The sequence below is a fragment of the Solea solea genome, chromosome 17 (genome assembly GCF_958295425.1).
Source record: "Solea solea chromosome 17, fSolSol10.1, whole genome shotgun sequence".
NCBI lineage: Eukaryota > Metazoa > Chordata > Actinopteri > Pleuronectiformes > Soleidae > Solea > Solea solea.
The window spans coordinates 23,835,604-23,855,380 of record NC_081150.1 but is presented as its reverse complement, the minus strand read 5'-3'; the positions used below and the strand labels follow the sequence as shown (position 1 = coordinate 23,855,380).

At 40.1% G+C, this 19,777-nt stretch overlaps 1 protein-coding gene across 1 annotated transcript; it reads left to right on the top strand.

The window, feature by feature from the left end:
- Positions 1-203: 203 nt before the first annotated feature.
- LOC131443325 (NLR family CARD domain-containing protein 3-like) lies at positions 204-19,481 on the top strand. Its single transcript, XM_058612848.1, has 8 exons — positions 204-214; positions 299-406; positions 7,522-7,526; positions 8,497-10,276; positions 10,373-10,546; positions 17,417-17,590; positions 18,807-18,853; positions 18,934-19,481. Exons 1-8 carry the CDS (start codon positions 204-206, stop codon positions 19,458-19,460), a joined length of 2,826 nt encoding a protein of 941 aa, XP_058468831.1. The 3' UTR covers positions 19,461-19,481.
- The last annotated feature ends 296 nt before the right edge of the window (positions 19,482-19,777 follow it).

The following is a 19,777-nucleotide window of genomic DNA, read 5'->3' as shown; positions in this document are numbered from 1 at the left end:
ACTGTGGCCCCCAAACGCTTTTGTTGCTTAGGGCCCCCAGATTATTAAGTGTGGCCCCGGTTGAGTTAGACGTTCAATCAGTTCTTGGTTTTTCTACCTCTGTTGTTGTCATGGACGAGTGATGATCTCCCAGCAGGTGGCGCTCTGCTCTGACCCAGATCAAGGACAGAGAGGGGGGATGAGCCCTGCCCCCTAAAGCCACCATGACTCAGAGGTGAGGCGAAGATTTGACCATGACTCAGCAATCTCATCACTTGACTCACTCTCACAGCTGAGTGTGTGTGTGTGTGTGTTCTAGACCAGACTCTGGACCTGGACCTGGACCTGACCTGGGTTTAGGGTCTGTTCAGAGACTCAAGGCGTTTTTTGAACACAATGATCACATGCAGCAGTCAGCCGACCACAAGTAAGATTTCCTTTGATGACGTGTGATGAGTTCACTGACAGCTCAGAAACTAACTGATCAGAACAATAAAACGTCCATTTTATGAGCTTCAGTAACATCATTTTTATACATGGTGGTTCACAAACCCTGGGGCGGGACCCACAGATGGGCAGCAGGTGTTTCCCAAACTTTCTACGCGTGGATCCACTTTTTAATGATGGCAAACTACCGTGACCCAAATCACAACATAAATCGTGTGTTATCATCATTCTGAATTACAAACTGACAAGATCATTAAGGAAAATGTGTCATTAGTTATTTAAGTTATCGGTTATTTATAGGTTATTTAAATCATAAATCATAGACACATAAATCTTAAATTAAAGGTTGAAAACTTTGTTTTAGGACCCAAAACAAAAATCTCCCATGACCCATCTGTGGGCCCTGACCCAGACTTTGGGAACCACGGTTTTAAATAACACGTATAAACTGAAGTTTTTATAAAACGATTTGTTTAGTCAGCTGTTACAGATACAGCTGTAAATGACATGACTCACAAATTTGCAATTTACGTTGAGATTTGAGTCGCGATGGTTTGTCGTCGGTTTTTCACAGCAGACATTTTGACTTAAAGTAAAAAAAACAAAAAAAAAACAGTAAAAGTGGCCGCATTCAATTTGGGTGCATTAATATTTTGTTGATTCCTCTTTGTCTTCACCGTCACTTTAATCAGATTTAGCATTTCTTTGCTCCTCTACAGTAAAAACAAAGGTTTATATTCGTGACGTGATATCAATTTAAAAGTTCGTGTCTTTTTTTCATCAGTATTTACGACGTTGGTGGAAGAAAAGATTCTTCAGCGTCTGTGAACAGCGAAGCATGTGTGTACGTAGTTACACACATGTTTGACATGAAATTTCCTACGCCGGTAGTGCGCCGCGACCGACTCTACTAAAAAAAAGGGGCGTCAACAAAATAATTTCGTCATCGTCATCGTTGACGAAAACAACACTGTAGCTGAGTGGACGTGATGTTTTTACTGTGAAGCTCATGAATCTCACGTCACTGACTCTTGTTCAGTGACTGAGGTTTTTACACAGAATGAATTGACCCTGTAGTGACTTAGAGAGGCTTAAATGTCTGGTGTAATACTGCAAACTTGTCTTATTATGGGATGTGAACATGTCCTGGTTCCTCTGAACGTGAAGAAGGCCCAACCCTTTTGAAGCAGCTCTGCTGACACAGTATAAACGCTGACATCTGCTGGTTGACATGTGATATTACACACTGGAATCACATGGATGCTCAGAACCCACGAGCTGAACTTCTGTATGGTCTTAATTCACTGAGTGATGGTTTGACATCAAACATATTTAAATGTAACATCTATAAACACAAACTCTTGTTAACAACCAGATGTTGTTTGGAGCTCAAACGTCACCTGGTTGTAACAAAAGACTTTTCTACAAGTTCACTGTGTTTGTTTTTGTAGAGAGAGTCGTGTTCCTTTGTCACAGCTAAAGAATCAATCATGGAGTAAAAGTGACAGCTACAGTGAAAAGTGGAATTTCCTGTTCAATAATTCCTAAGATATGAACTCGTTTTCTTTTACTTTGACCTTTGTCTGAAAAGTGGATCCTCTCTCAGCTAACTTGGCTAGTGCTGCTAACTGCAAAACAATCACTTCCCTGTTACAGATCCATCATGTTCTTATGACTTAACTCCGCCTCCTCTGACTCACTCTGTCTCCATCAGCTGTTTAGTTTATTTCACATATAAACAATATAAAAAAACACATAGACGATAACACATAAAAGTACATGTGACGTGCAGCAGAAACACGGATTGAAAAAGAAATGCACTGAAAATGAAAAAGTTGTGACTTTTTGTCGACGTGATGTTTTTACTGTGAAGCTCATGAATCTCACGTCACTGATTCTGTTGTTCAGCGACTAAAATGTTTGTAAATCACTGGTTTAGAGGACATTTGTGCTTTTGGTGAAAGAGAAGTTCTGCTGGACTGAAAGATCAGATAGTGACTGATAATTTTATGTTTCCGGTGAAAACAGATTACAGCCATTGTAGGTGAAAAAAAAGGATCCAGAGGACGAGGTCATATTTTGATAAGATTTAAGAAACTAAAGTTAAATTAAACGTTTATTCTCAATCGTCACAATTAACGACATCTCTTCAAAGTCCAGATGTTTAACATACATATGTATCTATCTATTGGGCAGCTTCTTACCTGACCACCAGAGGGCGGGCTCTTCTGTTAAACCAGTGGACTCACCTGCAGTGAAGGTCAAATCTTTTAAACGGCTCTTTGAAATGAACCAGTAACTGAGTGACTGACAGTCCATTATTAGCATAAACCAATGGGCTGTGCCGATTGTTGAGTCAGCCAATGAGGGTCATGTCGGCCAATTCTGTGGTTAAAAAAAGTCTTCTTGCTGACCGGCCCACATTAGGTCATTGTGGTCCACCCATGTTAGCAGAACTTGTAATGAGCAAGTTTTATTCTCCCAGCAGGGGGCGCTCTGCTATGAATCAGATCAAGGACAGTGAAGAGGAAGCTCCGCCCTCTAAAACCCCTCTGTGTGAGGAACATGAGGGTCAGAGGTGAGATGAGGATCTCATGGATCATGTGACTCGTCTCCATGTCACAGCTCAGTGTTTTATTTACACATCATGTGTTTGTAGGAGGATCCATCAACAGAGACCAGACTCTGCTGGACCTGGACCTGGACCTGGACCCAGCTGTGTGGCCATGAAGAGTGACTGGTCCATGGATCAACCTGTGAACTTCAAACGAGAACAGAGGTCAGATGATGGAGGGTGGAGGTCTCCACAGGTCAACAACTCAAATGATCCACCATGTAGCACCAGAGACACCTAATATTTGAGAATTCAGACCCAGACCCATGCAGACCTAAGACATTCTGGACCCAAGTCCCCAACAGACCCGTCCCCATTTAATCTCAGATCTGGACCCATGAAAAAATAAGAAATGTTGAATAAATGTGGAACAGTCCTGGCTCATGTGCTTGGGTTTGGGTAAAGTGATCTGACTGAAGATGTGGAAGTCTTAAATGTGTTAATCAGTGTAGTGTTTGACACCATCTGGGTCACACTCAACCATTTCTGACACAAACCTGTTTTCCTTGTGTCTCCTGATACTGTAGATCATTAATGAGATCAATCACAGCAGATGTTGTATTTACATGTCATGCCCTGTGTTTGTAGAGGGATACATCAACAGGGACCAGACTCTGCCAGACCTGAACCTGGACCCAGCTGTGTGTCCATGAAGAGTGACCAGTCTATAGGTCGTTATATTCACTTCAAGGATGGACAAAAACATGGTGAACTGATGTAAGAATTTCACACATAGTAACACACACTTACATGATCCTCCACCAGGGGGAGCCTGTCTAGTCCAAAACATGTTGAATCCAGAAAAACACTCTTCTTTTCGTTGGTGGACCAATGTTGTTTTTCTGTCTCCACTAAACGTCTTCAGCCTGTCCTCGTCTCTGAATACGTTTCCAGCAGTAAATCTAGTCAGAGTCCGTGATTGGTCAGGGACTCATGGACAAGCCTCTCTGATTGTGTCTTTGAGACTTCACACATAACAAACACTAGAGACTGTCCTTCAGGGACTTTTGTCTTCAACCTGTCAAACTCATGTCATGTGAACTTGGCTGAAGAAGAATCGTAGGTGCAGCACATTGAAAACCTGGTAGAAACAAATGATTGTTTAGTAAATGAAACTGAATCTTTTCTCCTCAGAGTTGATCAGCAGAGGACAGAGGTTCTCAGTGGTCAGTCTGTCCAGCAGCATGGAGCAGACCTGGACTCCATATTTAAGGTGTGTAAATGTACAAACATGACACTACTGTTAATACTGAAGCAGAGTCCTGGGGCCTCATGTATAAACCGTGCGTACGCACAAAAAGACGGCGTACGCTTGCTTTCACGCACAGACGGCATGTATAAAAATGTACTTGGCGTGGAAGTTTGCGCATCGCAGCGCAAACTCTCGAGCTGCCGTGAGAATTTGCCGAGAGCTCCGCAAACTCTTGTCAGGTGGAGACGCTGCAATATTAAGCTCTGAAACTTATCACAGTGTTTGAAAATAATATTATTAATGTGTCTACAGTGACAAACATGAATTTTCTGTGACAAACAATACTGATACACCACGTACGTTTGAACATATGTGGATAACATCAGAGAGGACACTGAAGACGAAACTGATCCTGTGGGCGAACACACACACTACAAACCTGTGTGTGTATGTGTGTGCCAGGTATTACTAATGTTGTGGGGACCAAAACCTGTTTACACAGTCACATTATGGGGACTTGTCCTCCTTGTGGGGACAAAAAGCAAGTCCCCATAACGTAAATTACTACATTGTAAGGTGAAGATATGTTTCATGGTTAGGTTGAGGTTAGGGTTAGGGTTAGGGTTAGGATTAGGATTAGGCCAGTAGTAATTGTGGTTAAGGTTAGAGTAAGTCTCCAAGAAATGAATGCAAGTCAATGCAATGTCCCCTCAAGTCATGAATGTCGAACTGTGTGTGTGTGTGTGTGTGTGTGAGAGAGAGGGAGACTCACTTATTTACTTTGAGCAAATTACTGAAATTAATTTTCCACAGATGAATATTTTCTTTATGTAACACAGTGATGTAAACACAGCTGCTGACATGAACACATGAACACACGTCAGTCTATAATGTTTTAAACGCAAAATAAAGTTAGAGACTTATTTGTTGTAAGAAAACGGGACTTGAACGTTGAGTAGAACATTTTCTTTATCCCATTTTAATCCACACGATAACGAAATAACTACGAAAAAGTTATCCCGCCACCGCTGCGCCTTTCATCGGAAGAGAAAGGCGCAGCATCCACAACACAATCAGTGACAGTAATGAATGGTTACATGGAGTAACTCCGTGAACTCTGTCTGCTTATTTTGTGCGTAACATGTGTAGATGATGACGTGTGACACTTATAGATTGTTGAAATAATCTGTAAATATAGTTACAAATTACTTCTCCCAAAAAGTAATTGAGTGACAAGACGGATCAGAGAGGACTCAGACGCAGAGGCCTTTTATTGTCTTTATTGGCACTCTTAACAAAAACACACAGGCAGATCCTCTTGCTGAGGGAAATCAAAGCGTGGCTATAAAAAACTATAACCAATGGAGAGCGCAACGCTCCTCAAAAGAAACGTTGCGTAACTATATACGCGGAAACAAAAAATCACTCCGAAGAGGAAACAAAACTCAGACTATGGTTATCATTAAACACTTAAACAGAAAACTCTCCAAACGGAGGAAAAACAAGGCTCAAGGCACTTCAAAACGAAAACAAACTCAAAGCACAATCCTATTGATTGGCGATCTATAACTAACTAAGACGAGGTCAAACTCAAAACGCAATCTAAAAGATTGGATATACTCAGTCTATCTAACGAAACGTAAGTCACAACCCTAGTGATTGGAGTTTCCTAAAAAGCTGTGAAAATGAACAAACAGAAAATCTCTCACAAGGAGGAAAACAAAAGAGGCTATAAATCTTAACTAAGGTATTAACTTACAGGCTATGCTAAGAAAACTTACAAAGGAAAAGCGTCGCTCACAAAGAGGATCAAAACTTGTGGTATCTGTGGCTGTGACAAGGAGCTTGGGTGATCAGGCATGGGCTAAAACACACTGGCACTGCAACAGGGGAACAGAGAGTTTTTAAAGTGCACATGGCTTGATTGTCAGCAGGTGTGTGTAATCAGGCCGGCAGAGGAGGGGGCGGGGCAAACTGCCGGAGTGACATTGAGTTGGTAACTCAGTTACCACATTGTAAAATATAATAATAATAAGATATGATGTATTATATATTGTTTGGCAGCGACAGTATCGGAGGTGATCAGCTTCGCCTCAGTGGACGCTGGCCTGTCCTGATGAAATGATCCGCTGGCTCAGATCATTTGAGGTGAGAAATTAGTCATTGAGAATTCAAAAATGTGGTTTTGAACTAACCCTAACCCTCACCCATAGTCAGAATTATATGATGGTATTTCTATAATTTGGGCACCCACGGGCTAAAATATAAATCTGAGCCTATGCCTCCGATACTATCGCTGCCAAACTATATATAATACATCATATCTTAATACACAAACCACATTTTTGAATTCTAAATGACTAATTTCTCGCCTCAAATGATCCTAAAACTGCGCTCGGGGACTCAGAAAAATATTTATTTCAGGTTTATAGTTCTTTTCTCTTCTGCTATGCTGTGATACATGGCAGCCATGCCATTTCAGACCAAAGCAATGAATCAGACTCGATCAGCGTTAGCCCCGCCCTCTGACTTTGATGGGCGAGTTTGACAGATGAAATGAATTAATGATCCACTGCAACACGGACCATGAAATCATAAAATGTGTCATTAATTAATTAAATGTGTCATTAATTAATTAAATGTGTCTTTAATTTATTAAATGTATTTCATGACACATTGAATTATTTAACGACCCATTTAATGAATGATTTAATGACCCATTTAATGAATGATTTAATGACCCATTTAATGAATGATTTAATGACCCATTTAATAAATGATTTAATGACACATTTAATTATTTAATGACACCTTTAATGAATGATTTAATGGTGTATTTATTTATTTAATTTTGGCCCTTTTGGTCCTCCATATTTCAGTAGTGTAAATCTCTGTATCTGTATACCATTGCACAATAAACAGGGCACTAGCTAACTCTTATATATTCAGTAAAGTAACAAAATTAAATATTGAAAATAAACAATATTCACACACTTTGCATTCTAAACCAATACACACAAATGCTTCATTAAGTGGGAGTTGCTCGAGGTTGACGTGGACAAACTCCTTCTCCCCGGACATAGTGTGCACGTTACATATACATTCTTTCCTTTTACCTCAGTAAGGGAGAAGTAGTGTCGATATTTCCACTTAAAAAACGCTACGCTTCCCTGACTCGTCACCCCTGCTCTCTCCCGGCAGCTGGTGTGTGGCTGTCAGACAGCCCGACATCGCTGCGCTTCATTCAACCGAATTGTAACACAAGTAACGCGTCACTTTACATTCTCAGTAACGGTAACGGCGTTGCAATGACAGGAAAAGTTATTAATTAGATTACTCCGAAAAATAACGCTTTTAGTAAAGCCGTTATGCTTAAACGCCGTTATTCCCAACACTGGTTACACCAGAAAAAAACATGCACAGGATCAACTATCAATGCACAGCCAGTTTTTTAAGCATCAATATTAATATAAGAGCAGTCGCTGTGACCCTGACATTTAGTTCCTTTGTGTTTATCACTAATTCAAAAAAAAAACGACCAAAATAATCTATTTTCACAGATTTATACATCATAAATTGACAAGTTGATCGTGCACTTTCCTTCTTTTTCTTTTATTTCCCTCTTTCTTTGCTGCCACAGTTGTCCTTTTTCTTCAGGACGAAGGCGTTTTACAGTCATTTGTATATTCATTTGTGGGTGGGCGTGGTGTGTTCCTCATTCATCTCCGCTCAGTTTCACCTTTGATGGGATGTATAAAGAAAAGGTGCGCAGGACTTGGCGTACGCACAGTTTTATAAAGCTGAGATTTTCTTTGCGTACGTACTTTATACATTTTGTGCGTACCCGTCTTTTAGTATGAAAGCTGCGCACTCTTTTATACATGAGGCTCCTGGTCCTGACAGTCTGGATGCTGCTCTGTGGACCTCCAGGACTTCACTCTGTCACTGATCATCTGAGGTTAAACTTCACATGTTCTGTTCCAGCTGCTGAAGGAGAACATCATCTGCTTTGTGAAGAACGAGCTGAAGAAGATCCACAAGGTTCTGGATACAGATCACACAGAAGTCTCAGAGAGTCAGAGGGAGGATGAGGAGCAGAGGAGCAGCAGAGAGGCTTTTCTGAAGATCACAGAGGACTTCTTAAGGAGGATGAAGCAGGAGAAGCTAGCTGACAGTAAGAGGACTTTTAATGTGAAAGGAAGAACATCTTATTTTCTCAATGATCCACTCACTGATTTATTTTCTTGTGTTCTGTCAGAAATCAGAGCTCCAGCTTGTCGACGTGAACTCAAATCAAACCTGAAGAAGAAGTTCCAGTGTTTGTTTGAGGGCGTGGCTAAAGCAGGAAACCCCACCCTTCTGAATGAGATCTTCACAGAGCTCTACATCACAGAGGGAGGGACTGGAGAGGTCAATGAAGAACATGAGGTCAGACAGATTGAAAGAGCTTCCTGGAAACCAGACAGACCAGAAACATCCATCAGACAAGAAGACATCTTTAAAACCTCAGCTGGAAGAGACGGACCAATCAGAAGAGTGATGACAAAGGGCGTGGCTGGCATTGGGAAAACAGTGTTAACACAGAAGTTCACTGTGGACTGGGCTGAAGACAAAAGCAACCAGGACGTACAGTTCATGTTTCCCTTCACCTTCAGAGAGCTGAATGTGCTGAAAGAGAAGAAGTTCAGTTTGGTGGAACTAATCCATCACTTCTTCACTGAAACCAAAGAAGCAGGAATCTGCAGGTTTGAAGACTTTAAGGTGGTCTTCATCTTTGATGGTCTGGACGAGTGTCGACTTCCTCTGGACTTCCACAACACTGAGATCCTGACTGACGTCACAGCGTCCACCTCAGTGGACCTGCTGCTGACAAACCTCATCAGGGGGAAACTGCTTCCCTCTGCTCGCCTCTGGATAACCACACGACCTGCAGCAGCCAATCAGATCCCTCCTGACTGTGTGGACATGGTGACAGAGGTCAGAGGGTTCACGGACCCACAGAAGGAGGACTACTTCAGGAAGAGGTTCAGAGATGAGGAGCAGGCCAGGAGGATCATCTCCCACATCCAGACATCACGAAGCCTCCACATCATGTGCCACATCCCAGTCTTCTGCTGGATCACTGCAACAGTTCTGGAGAACATGCTGAAAGAACTGCCCAAGACCCTTACTGAGATGTACATCCACTTCCTGGTGGTTCAGTCCAAAGTGAAGAGGGTCAAATATGATGGAGGAGCTGAGACAGATCCACACTGGAGTCCAGAGAACAGGAAGATGATTGAGTCTCTGGGGAAACTGGCTTTTGAGCAGCTGCAGAAAGGAAACCTGATCTTCTATGAATCAGACCTGACAGAGTGTGGCATCGATATCACAGCAGCTTCAGTTTACTCAGGAGTCTTCACTCAGATCTTTAAAGAGGAGAGAGGCCTGTACCAGGACAAGGTCTTCTGCTTTGTCCATCTGAGTGTTCACGAGTTTCTGGCTGCTCTTCATGTTCATCTGACCTTCATCACCTCTGGAACAAATCTGTTGTCAGAACCAACAACAAGCCAGTTGACCAGACCGTTTGGAAAAAAACCTAAACTGAATCATCTGCACCAGAGTGCTGTGGACGAGGCCTTACTGAGTCCAAATGGACACCTGGACTTGTCCCTCCGCTTCCTCCTGGGTCTTTCACTGGAGACCAATCAGAAGCTCTTGAGAGGTCTACTGACACAAACAGGAAGTGGTTCACAGACCAATCAGGAAACAGTTGAGTACATCAAGAGGAAGATCAGTGAGAATCTGTCAGCAGAGAGAAGCATCAACCTGTTCCACTGTCTGAATGAACTGAACCATCGTTCTCTTGTGGAGGAGATCCAAGAGTCCCTCACATCAGGACGCCTGTCCACAGAGACACTGTCTCCTGCTCAGTGGTCAGCTCTGGTCTTCATCTTACTGTCATCAGGAAAAGATCTGGAAGAGTTTGACCTGAAGAAATACTCTGCTTCAGAGGAGGCTCTTCTGAAGCTGCTGCCAGTGGTCAAAGCCTCCAACAAAGCTCTGTACGTGGATCAGTATATAAATATTAATAAGACATATTCTAAAGAGCACAAGACAAACATGTTTAACCTTTTGTTCATCACTGTTTTCTACCTCAGACTGAGTGGCTGTAACCTCTCAAAAAGAAGCTGTGGAGCTCTGTCCTCAGTCCTCAGCTCTGTGTCCTCTCGTCTGAGACACGTGGACCTGAGTAACAACGACCTGCAGGATCCAGGAGTGAAGCTGCTGTGTGATGGACTGAAGAGTCCTCACTGTTCTCTGGAGACTCTCAGGTTGGTGCTCAGCTGATTTATTTGGACAATTCTACTCTGGTTATTTTTTTATTTTATTTTTTTATAATTGATTTTTTATTGACATTCAGAAACAGACATTCACATCCGGCAAAACATACATGCATACATCTCACATCTGTTGTCTGCTCAAAATGCCTAGACAAAAAAACAAACAATGAAAAAAGGAAAAACACACATTAGCAACTATGTACAAGTTAGATTTCCACAGTTCCTCCAGCAGACAGGGGAATTATCATCATAGTGAGACTTCTGAGAAGGTGTAATAAAGTACCTAATCAAGCGTTTCCATCCAAATTCCCTCCACTTCTGTGAGCTGGTACATCTCCATTGATACCTCCAAATTGTTGTCCATTCTTCCTCAGATATATTTATCCCTCATTCCTTCTCCCATTTTATTTGAATATATGAAGTAGAGTGAGATTTCAAATTAGACAGACCCTTATATAAGCATGACACAGTTTTATTAATAGCTTTTGTAAATAATTGAATTAGACATGTGTTTATCTTTGTTAGATTTTTCATCTTTGTATTGACGTAATGCCGTAACTGCAGGTATCTATAAAAGTCTTGTTTTTCTAAAACATGTGTCCTTTTAAGCGTTTCAAAACTGAGTAACTTTCCATCTTTCATTACTCTACATAAGGCTGTTATACCGTAAGCTATCCAGCCTTAAATCTAGAATCCAATTTATTAGGTCTAAAATCCGAATCATAAGCACACCATTTAAGAGCCAAAATATCATTTTCAAGTTTATGTTCTTTTATAATAATTTTCCATACTTTAAGGGTCCACGCCACCCATGGATTATCAATGTTATTTATGTGGGTTTGCAAGTTATTATCAGCTAAAATTGCCTGTATGGGGATGGAGGGCATTTTTTCCTCAATGCTTTTCCATTGAGCTGTATATGACGGGTTGCACCAGCATACCACTGCTCTCATCTGTGCTGCAAAATAATAATATCTAAAATAAGGCAAGCCCCATCCTCCCTTTTGTTTAACCAGCTGTAAGGTTTTGAGGCGAACTGCTATATACCTGGATAGCAGTTTGTCCCACTCGTTAAATTGGTTTTGGTTAATCTCTATTGGCAATGTTTGAAATAAATATAAAAGTCTTGGCAATATAATCATTTTAATAGAGTCAATTCTTGAACTAAGGCTAAAGAAGGGAATTAAGTTCCATCTTGCTATATCATCCTTTATTTTTTTATGTATGGGTGAATAGTTATATTCTGATAATTTTGTAAGATCTTTTGGTAGGTTGATGCCTAAGTATTTAAGGACTCTGTTTGCCATGTCAAGGGGTAGCTACTTTTGATCGCTCTTGGTGGGCAGTAGTTATATGAGAGTATTTGGGTTTTACTCATGTTGATTTTGTACCCAGATAATTGGCCATATTGTTCAAATGCTTGCATCAATTTAGGCAGAGAGTGAGTTGGTTGAGCAAGGTATATCAAAATATCGTCTGCATAACAGGCCAATTTTTATTCCGTCCCTTTAATAATGATTCCCTTAATATCTTCTGTTTGTCTGATGTACTGAGCTAGTGGTTCCAAATATAATGCGAAGAGTAGTGGTGACCATGCACAGCCCTGTCTGGTGCCCCTTTCTAGGGTAAAACTATTTGACAAATATCCATTGACCTTGACCCTGGCGGTAGGTTTGTCATATAGTGCCTGTATGGTTTTAATAATTGTATCGTGGAAGCCAATTCTATGCAACACTCTGTAGAGAAAAATCCAGTTAACCGAATCAAAGGCCTTTTCAGCATCCACGCTCATCACAATTGCTTCAGTTTGATTTCTTTGTATATGATCCATAATATGTAGTGTCTTTGGTATATTGTCTTGTGTTTGGCGTTGGTGTATGAAACCTGTCTGATCATTATGTATCAGTGTCGGCAGGAATTCTTCTAATCGTTTGGCCATAACAGAAGTAAATCATTTATAGTCCACATTAAGAACAGAGATTGGCCTAAAAGAGCCACACTCCACTTTATCCTTGCCTTCTTTTGGTATGGCTGAAATTATTGCCTCCTTCCAGCTGGGTGGCGTTTGCGCATTTTTTAAAGCCCAATTCAGAGTAGGAAGTAAAACAGGTATTAGTTCTTTTTTAAATTCCTTGTACCACTCTGCCGTGTAGCCATCAGATCCTGGTGATTTGCTTAATTTAAGTCTACCAATTGCAACTTTTAATTCTTCTTCAGTTATATCCGCAGTCATCATTTTATTTAGATTTTCATCGAGAGTGGGTAAATCTAGGGAATTCAGGAAGCTGTCAATTTGGGCCACACTCACACCTGGGACTTCAGAATATAAGGTTTTGTAAAACACTTCAAAAGCTTCCTGAATTTCATTTAGTTTATTTTTTATCGCTTTTGTCCTTGGATCCCTAATTTTATGAATTGTATTTTCGGCTATCCTTTTTTTCAATTTCCATGCCAATACTTTCATAGATTTGGAGCCACTTTCGTAGTGTTTCTGTTTCAGAAACATTAAATCTTTCTCAATTTCTTGTGTGGCCAAATTATTAATTTCATTCCTGGTGTGTCTAATTTCTCTCAATGTATTCTGTGCCAAATCTAATTTATGTTTTCCTTCTAGTACCTTTAGCTTGTTTTTTAAATCCTCTAACTTTTTATTCCTATTTTTTTTCTTAAATGACGATATTGCTATAATTTTCCCTCTCAGAACAGCCTTCAGAGTATCCCATAACATGGGAGGTGAAACCTCTCCAGTATCATTGAATTCTAAGAAGAGACACATTTCTGATTTAATTTGTGCCTTAAAAGACAGATCATTCAACAGACTGGAATTCAATTTCCATGTATTATTTTTTGATCGCAGGCCAAAATCAGCGGATAAGTATACTGGTGCATGGTCACTTAGATCTATTGTCCAGATTCCACAAGTATGTATTTTATCTTTATCCTTCCCAAATGTTATGAAATAATCTATTCTTGTATAGAGAGAGTGAGGAGCAGAGTAGTAAGTGTAATCCCTTCTGTTAGGGAAAAAATCTCGCCATATATCAATCAAGCCCACCTCCTCAAATAGTGTGTTTACTTTCTTATAGAAGGACTTCCTATCCTGGGTTTTTCCACAAGATGAGTCCAACTTTGGCTGCAGATGTATATTTAGATCCCCTCCACAGATCAAGAGGCCTTCTGTTTCAGTTACCATGATATTGGTTATTTTTTGGAAGAAACTAATGTCACTCCCTGGGGGTGCATAGACATTCACTAAGGTAATTGGATTCCCATCTATCTTACCCCTTACTTAAAATAAACGTGCCCTCTTTATCACCCATTTCGAATACTTTTTCAAAATGTAGCTTGTTTGAAATGAGAATAGCAACTCCTCTTCTATGCCCTGATTTGTATGAAGAAAAAAACAGATTTGTAAAGCCCCTTTTCTTTAGCTTTATATGCTCCTTGTCTGTCAAATGGGTCTCTTGTAAATAAACCACATGGGCTTGTTCTGTTCTCACTTTAGATAGGATTTTACTACGTTTAACTGGATTCAACAGCCCATTGACATTAAACGAAATGAATTTTCATTTGTCACTAGCCATACTTATTTACTTGTAAGTGTACCAACAAACTTAACAAGATGAAAATTGAAAGATCTGCCCCCTGAACAAATAACAACACCAAACATAAGCAAGAAATAGAAAAAAGGACAAACAAAAAGAGTGATCCCAAGGCCGGGGTCTCTAAGAAAAGACCCTGGCCTGAGCTAGATAAAATATCTAGCTGTGAGGGAAAGCCTCTCCCACCTGTGGGCTGAGGGCCCCCACCATGGCGCTCTAAAAAAGAAAAGAAAAGGTCTCTGTTCATTCCACAGAAAATGTGTCCTTATACAGCAACCCTCGCCTGTATGTGGGTCAATGACATATAAGGTTTTTTAACAGGTAAATTTAAAAATATGATAAATATGAATTTCTATTGCAATTGGTCAAAGCTTTACAATGTCATGTGTACATGCATACATGTTAAAATCTTGAATTACGATATTTTGGTGGTTTTTCACGTAAATGAATTGGTCGTTTCCCTCCAAAATGTCATGTGGTGCGACCATCAATCATCTTAAAAATGTATTTATTTAATCAACATATTTACCCTTTTTTCACAAGTTCTTAGTAAAATGATGTGTCTAGAAACTAATTATTTGGATTTCTGTTGAATTGTCATACATACTGATATAATCCTCATTCCTCTAAAGTCACGGTCACCGTTTTGCATGTAGTTTGCGTGCTAATTTTTCCTGTAAAATGCATAAAAATAATGAAAATGTAAACAAAATCCCACTAACTTCATCTTACCCCATCAGTGAATAAGTTTCTGCCACAGAAAGAAGGTATCACTTTTTTTATTTTGCTACAGTTATTGCTATTAATGGTCGCGCCACATGATGGGTGGTCGCACCAAATGATGAAACCAGCTTAAATCTCTTACAAATCAATAGAATAAGAGACAATCATTTGTTTAAAACAGATTTTATTAATTTAAATATTGAAGACAAACATCTCTTTTCAACACTTTTCATTTCATTTTGGTTAACACATTAACTTTCATTGCCATTCTTTTACAAACACTGTGTTGAAGTGAACGGTACATTCATGTATATTTTTGTAAACATTTCATAAATCAGTAAGGCACAAGATGAACTCAGACACATTAAACTTGAAGACATCTAACTATTCATACCATCATCCTCATTCTTATATGAATGTTGGAGATATGGTTTAGGTATTTCCTTAACCCCAGGAACTTTTAAACTTTTTCCAGTCTTGGCTTCTCAATTTAGAACAGCGAGAAGTTGTTGGCTCAGGTTCAGAGATGACTGCTATGACATCTTTCTTATAGTAGAATATGGCATCTGGAGCTTTTATTCACGTGAATAAGTTCTTACTCCCTGACTGTAAAACCTTCCAGCAGGCAAAACTGTAACTCTTTTTATCTATTTATTGTTATAGTTGGTATCAAAGCACTGTTGTCATCAAAATGCATCATCAAAGCTCTTTTGTTATATGTTAACCTTCGTATGTGTCTTTGTTAAACTACTGATCAACAGGATCTGTACGCATAGCATTGACCCTGATATCTTCTCCCACAACCTCAAGAACCTGGCCTACTTATGGAAGTTCATCGTATGTTACAATCACAAAACATAAACCCTGATCACTTTCCCCCTTCTGTGACTGTGAGGTTGAGGCCTCCTCCATGTTGGATGTGGTGTTCCGCATGTCAACTTTTACAGGCTGGTAACATGAGCATATTTTCGCAAAAGCACGATACCTCCCTACATAAGGAATCTTTCCCTGCTGCTTTCTTCTCTGGTAGCTGAAACAAATTTAGTATTGTGTCAAGCTACAGTGTATACAGTTTGGCTTTTTTCAGATACAGCAGACTGACATTTCAATTAAAATGTGTATTATATTTTAAATCCCCTCCACACAATATAACTTCATGTAATTCAAGTTGCTTTTCAATACAAAGTTTTTTTTAGCTTTTACATAAACCTTACTGTTCTCCTTGCAAGGTACCCAGGGTCAGAGTTCACGCTGCCTGTGGTGCACGGTCTTCACTGCTTGAGAGCGGCATCTAATGAAATGGATTTTTTTTTTAAACTTTAGAAAGACATAATGGCAACATGACATGTTACAAATATTTGTTCTTTATTTTTTTGTGCCAATGTTATCAATAAGGATTTAACATAAAGCATTGCTTCTGAAATGTATGAAAAATTAAGAAAAAGCACAATTTTATCTTTTAAATAAAATAACAATTTACTACCTTTTAAATATATAAACCATCAAAATGATATTAAAACACAAAACTTCCTTTAAAATAAGTCTACAACTCATTGAAAGCTAGCTGCAATGGTCGCACAACATGATATTTGGTCGCACCACATGATATTTGGTCGCACCACAAGATATTTGGTCGCACCACATGATATTTGGTCGCACCACATGATATTTTCATATTCAATCAACATTTACAGGCATAGCATTGGACACCTAAACAAAAGTTGGTATCAAATTATGAATTTGTAAAAATAAATCAATATTTATTGTGTTTTTGAGATCATACCACATGACATCCATATTTGGAAACTATCTACCAGCCATTTTAAAAGCAGTTATTTTAAAAGATGAGAGAGAGTTACAAACCTGCTAACTGATTCTGTGGGTCCTCTGCAAAGTTGTTTGTGATGTAACCTCCTGTCTTGGGGTGGCTTTGAAAATGAAAGTTCCAAAATGGTGGTTTCTTCATGGTCGCACCACATGATATTTCATAAAATGGACATACTCGGACAAAGTTTACTTAATAAACGTAAATAAGAGGGAAATGTCATTACAAGATCACTGTAATTTCACATGAGGTTACAAAACACTTTAGAATTTATGCCACATAGGGCAGAAAATACATTTGAATAGATTAAGATTCATTTTAAATAAATGTCCAAAACTGGATTCATGACTGGACGGTCACACCACATGATATTTTTACACTTTCCGTAGCAATACAAATGAAATGCCTAATGATTTTTGAATATATTTTTCTCGAATATATTTTTAACAAGAAAAAATGCAGTTGGACAGTATAATTAGCCGTCATGTCATTGACCCATAAATATTCTCATCATGTGGTGAATATAGCACGTTCTGTTTAGCTTTCCAACTCTTCAAAAATCAGTCAAAGCTTATACTTCTTCTGGAGAGGATGGGGACTGCCTTCTGAAAGCTCGCAGTTTCTCCTTGATACCCTTCTCTCGCTCCTCACCTGTCCCTGATTATTTTTTTAATTACATATGTGAATAGATTTTCTTGAACTCCTCCTCAGAATGAGTGGCTGTAAACTCTCAGAGAGAAGCTGTGAAGCTCTGTCCTCAGTCCTCAGCTCTGTGTCCTCTCGTCTGAGACACGTGGACCTGAGTAACAACGACCTGCGGGATCCAGGAGTGAAGCTGCTGTGTGATGGACTGAAGAGTCCTCACTGTTCTCTGGAGACTCTCAGGTCAGAACTCTGACTCAGACTCTTTCCTTCTTTAGGTTCTTGTTGATGCAGATGTTTTTTTCTGAATCACTGAGTTCATCATATCTTCTTAACTCCAGTCTGTCAGGTTGTCTGGTCTCAGAGGAAGGATGTTCTTCTCTGACCTCAGCTCTGAACTCCAACCCCTCCCATCTGAGAGAACTGGACCTGAGCTACAATCATCCAGGAGACTCAGGAGAGAAGCTGCTGTCTGCTGGACTGAAGAGTCCTCACTGGAGACTGGACACTCTCAGGTATTCTCCTCTTCCTCCTCCTCCTTCCTCTTCATGTTCATCAGCAGTATTCAAACTTGTCAGCAGGTTCAGGTTGAAGATGTCCTGTTATTATGTTTTCCTCTGTCAGTGAGTATAACCAAACATTAGTGACACTTTTTAAACACCTCATGAGAACGAGTGAATGTCACGTAGTTCAGCCTGAGAAACGACCAGAACCATGAACTGGACAGATCATCTGCACAGAGTAGCAGCATCATGTGAGAAGTCCTGGTACTGGGTACAGAACAGTCCTGGTCCACTTCAAACAGTCTACGGTCAAACTAAAGTAAAGATGTCTTTATTCTGTGGTGTTTGTAGTGAGTTGTGTACGAGATGTTCGTCATCTAACAGCTACAATCAAGTTGTTCTTCATTCTTCATTCAACGGTGAAAACACACAAGTTTTGGAAGCAGCAGTAACAGCGACGAGCCTCCGCAGCAGCAGCTGCATAAGTAGCCATGTGTTTCCTCTGTGACGCGCAGCTGAAAAAACCACGAAAGCACTGGAAACTAGGTCTCGATTCAAGCAAGCGATCAAACAACCGTAATTCAAATACAAAGTTTATGCTTTTTAGACCCACAATACTGCGATTTGAAACACTGTAAAAAATACAAATGAAATCCCTCTATTTTATCTATTTTCTTTGTTTACTTGGTTTGTGCTGGGCCAACTTGTTGCTGGTTTACTCGTGGTGGGTTTCAAATGTATAAACAGAAGTTGTCTTCTGTGTTGTCCACGTGGTGGCGCTGCTGAGTTAATGCGTAGCCTCCTGAAACTGTGGTCTCTGGTTCTGCAGACACCGTCTTCTCTTTGAAACACACCTGTCCTTGTAGTTCATCATTGTGTCCACCAGAGTGCGTCATTAAGACAACAGTTTGGACTCATGTTGGACAGAAACTCATTCAGACTGTTTCTTCCTCCAGGATGGACCATGCTGGAGAGCAGTGGTTAAAACCTGGTCTCAGGAAGTGTAAGTATGGATTTACAGGAAATAACAACATATCAGCTGATCATCAATAAACTGCAGCTGTGTCTCGTTGTCTTCATCAGATTCATGTGAACTGGAACTGGACACAAACACAATGAACAGAGAACTCAAACTGTCTGACGACAACAGGAAAGTGACCTTTGTGACAGAAGATCAGTCGTATCCTGATCATCCAGACAGATTTGAGTTCTTTCCTCAGCTGCTGTGTAGACCTGGTCTGACTGGTCGCTGTTACTGGGAGGTCGAGTGGAGAGGAAGAGTTTTTATATCACTGAGTTACAGAGGAATCAAGAGGAAAGTCAACAGTTCTGACTGTGTGTTTGGATATAATGATCAGTCCTGGAGTCTGTTCTGCTCTGATGATCATCGTAACTCTGTCTGTCACTGTGGGACAAAAACACCCATCATGTCCTCTGTCTCTCACAGAGTATCAGTGTATGTGGACTGTCCTGCTGGGACTCTGTCCTTCTACAGCGTCTCCTCTGACTCACTGATCCACCTCCACACCTTCAGGACCACATTCACTGAACCGGTTTATCCTGGGTTCCTGGTCTGGCGTGGTTCCTCAGTGTCTCTGTGTCCTCTGTAGGACATGAAGAGACAGCAGCTTCAGTGGTGGACGAGGTCAAAGCTCGTCTCAGTCATTCTTTGTTGAAACCATCGATAAATAAAGACTTAAAAAATCAACATGTCTGTCATTAACTGAGCCGCCGTCCTGCGCTGTGAGCGCCCCCTGCTGCTGAGAACCAGCCTGAAACACACAGGTTCACACACACTGAGATAGAAATAACAAAAAGTGAATGTTTGAAAGTGAAATTAAAAGATACAGAAAGTAAAATCAATTACAAATGAATAAATGCTTTATATAAAATAAAAAGAAAGAAGTCAAAATAATATAAAATAAAA

Bases quoted from the DNA above. Each gene is read 5' to 3' on its own strand.
- LOC131443325 (XM_058612848.1), top strand. The intron at 17,591-18,806 runs GTCAGAACTCTG...TTCTTCCTCCAG, and splicing joins TGTTCTCTGGAGACTCTCAG to GATGGACCATGCTGGAGAGC. The intron at 18,854-18,933 runs GTAAGTATGGAT...TGTCTTCATCAG, and splicing joins AAAACCTGGTCTCAGGAAGT to ATTCATGTGAACTGGAACTG.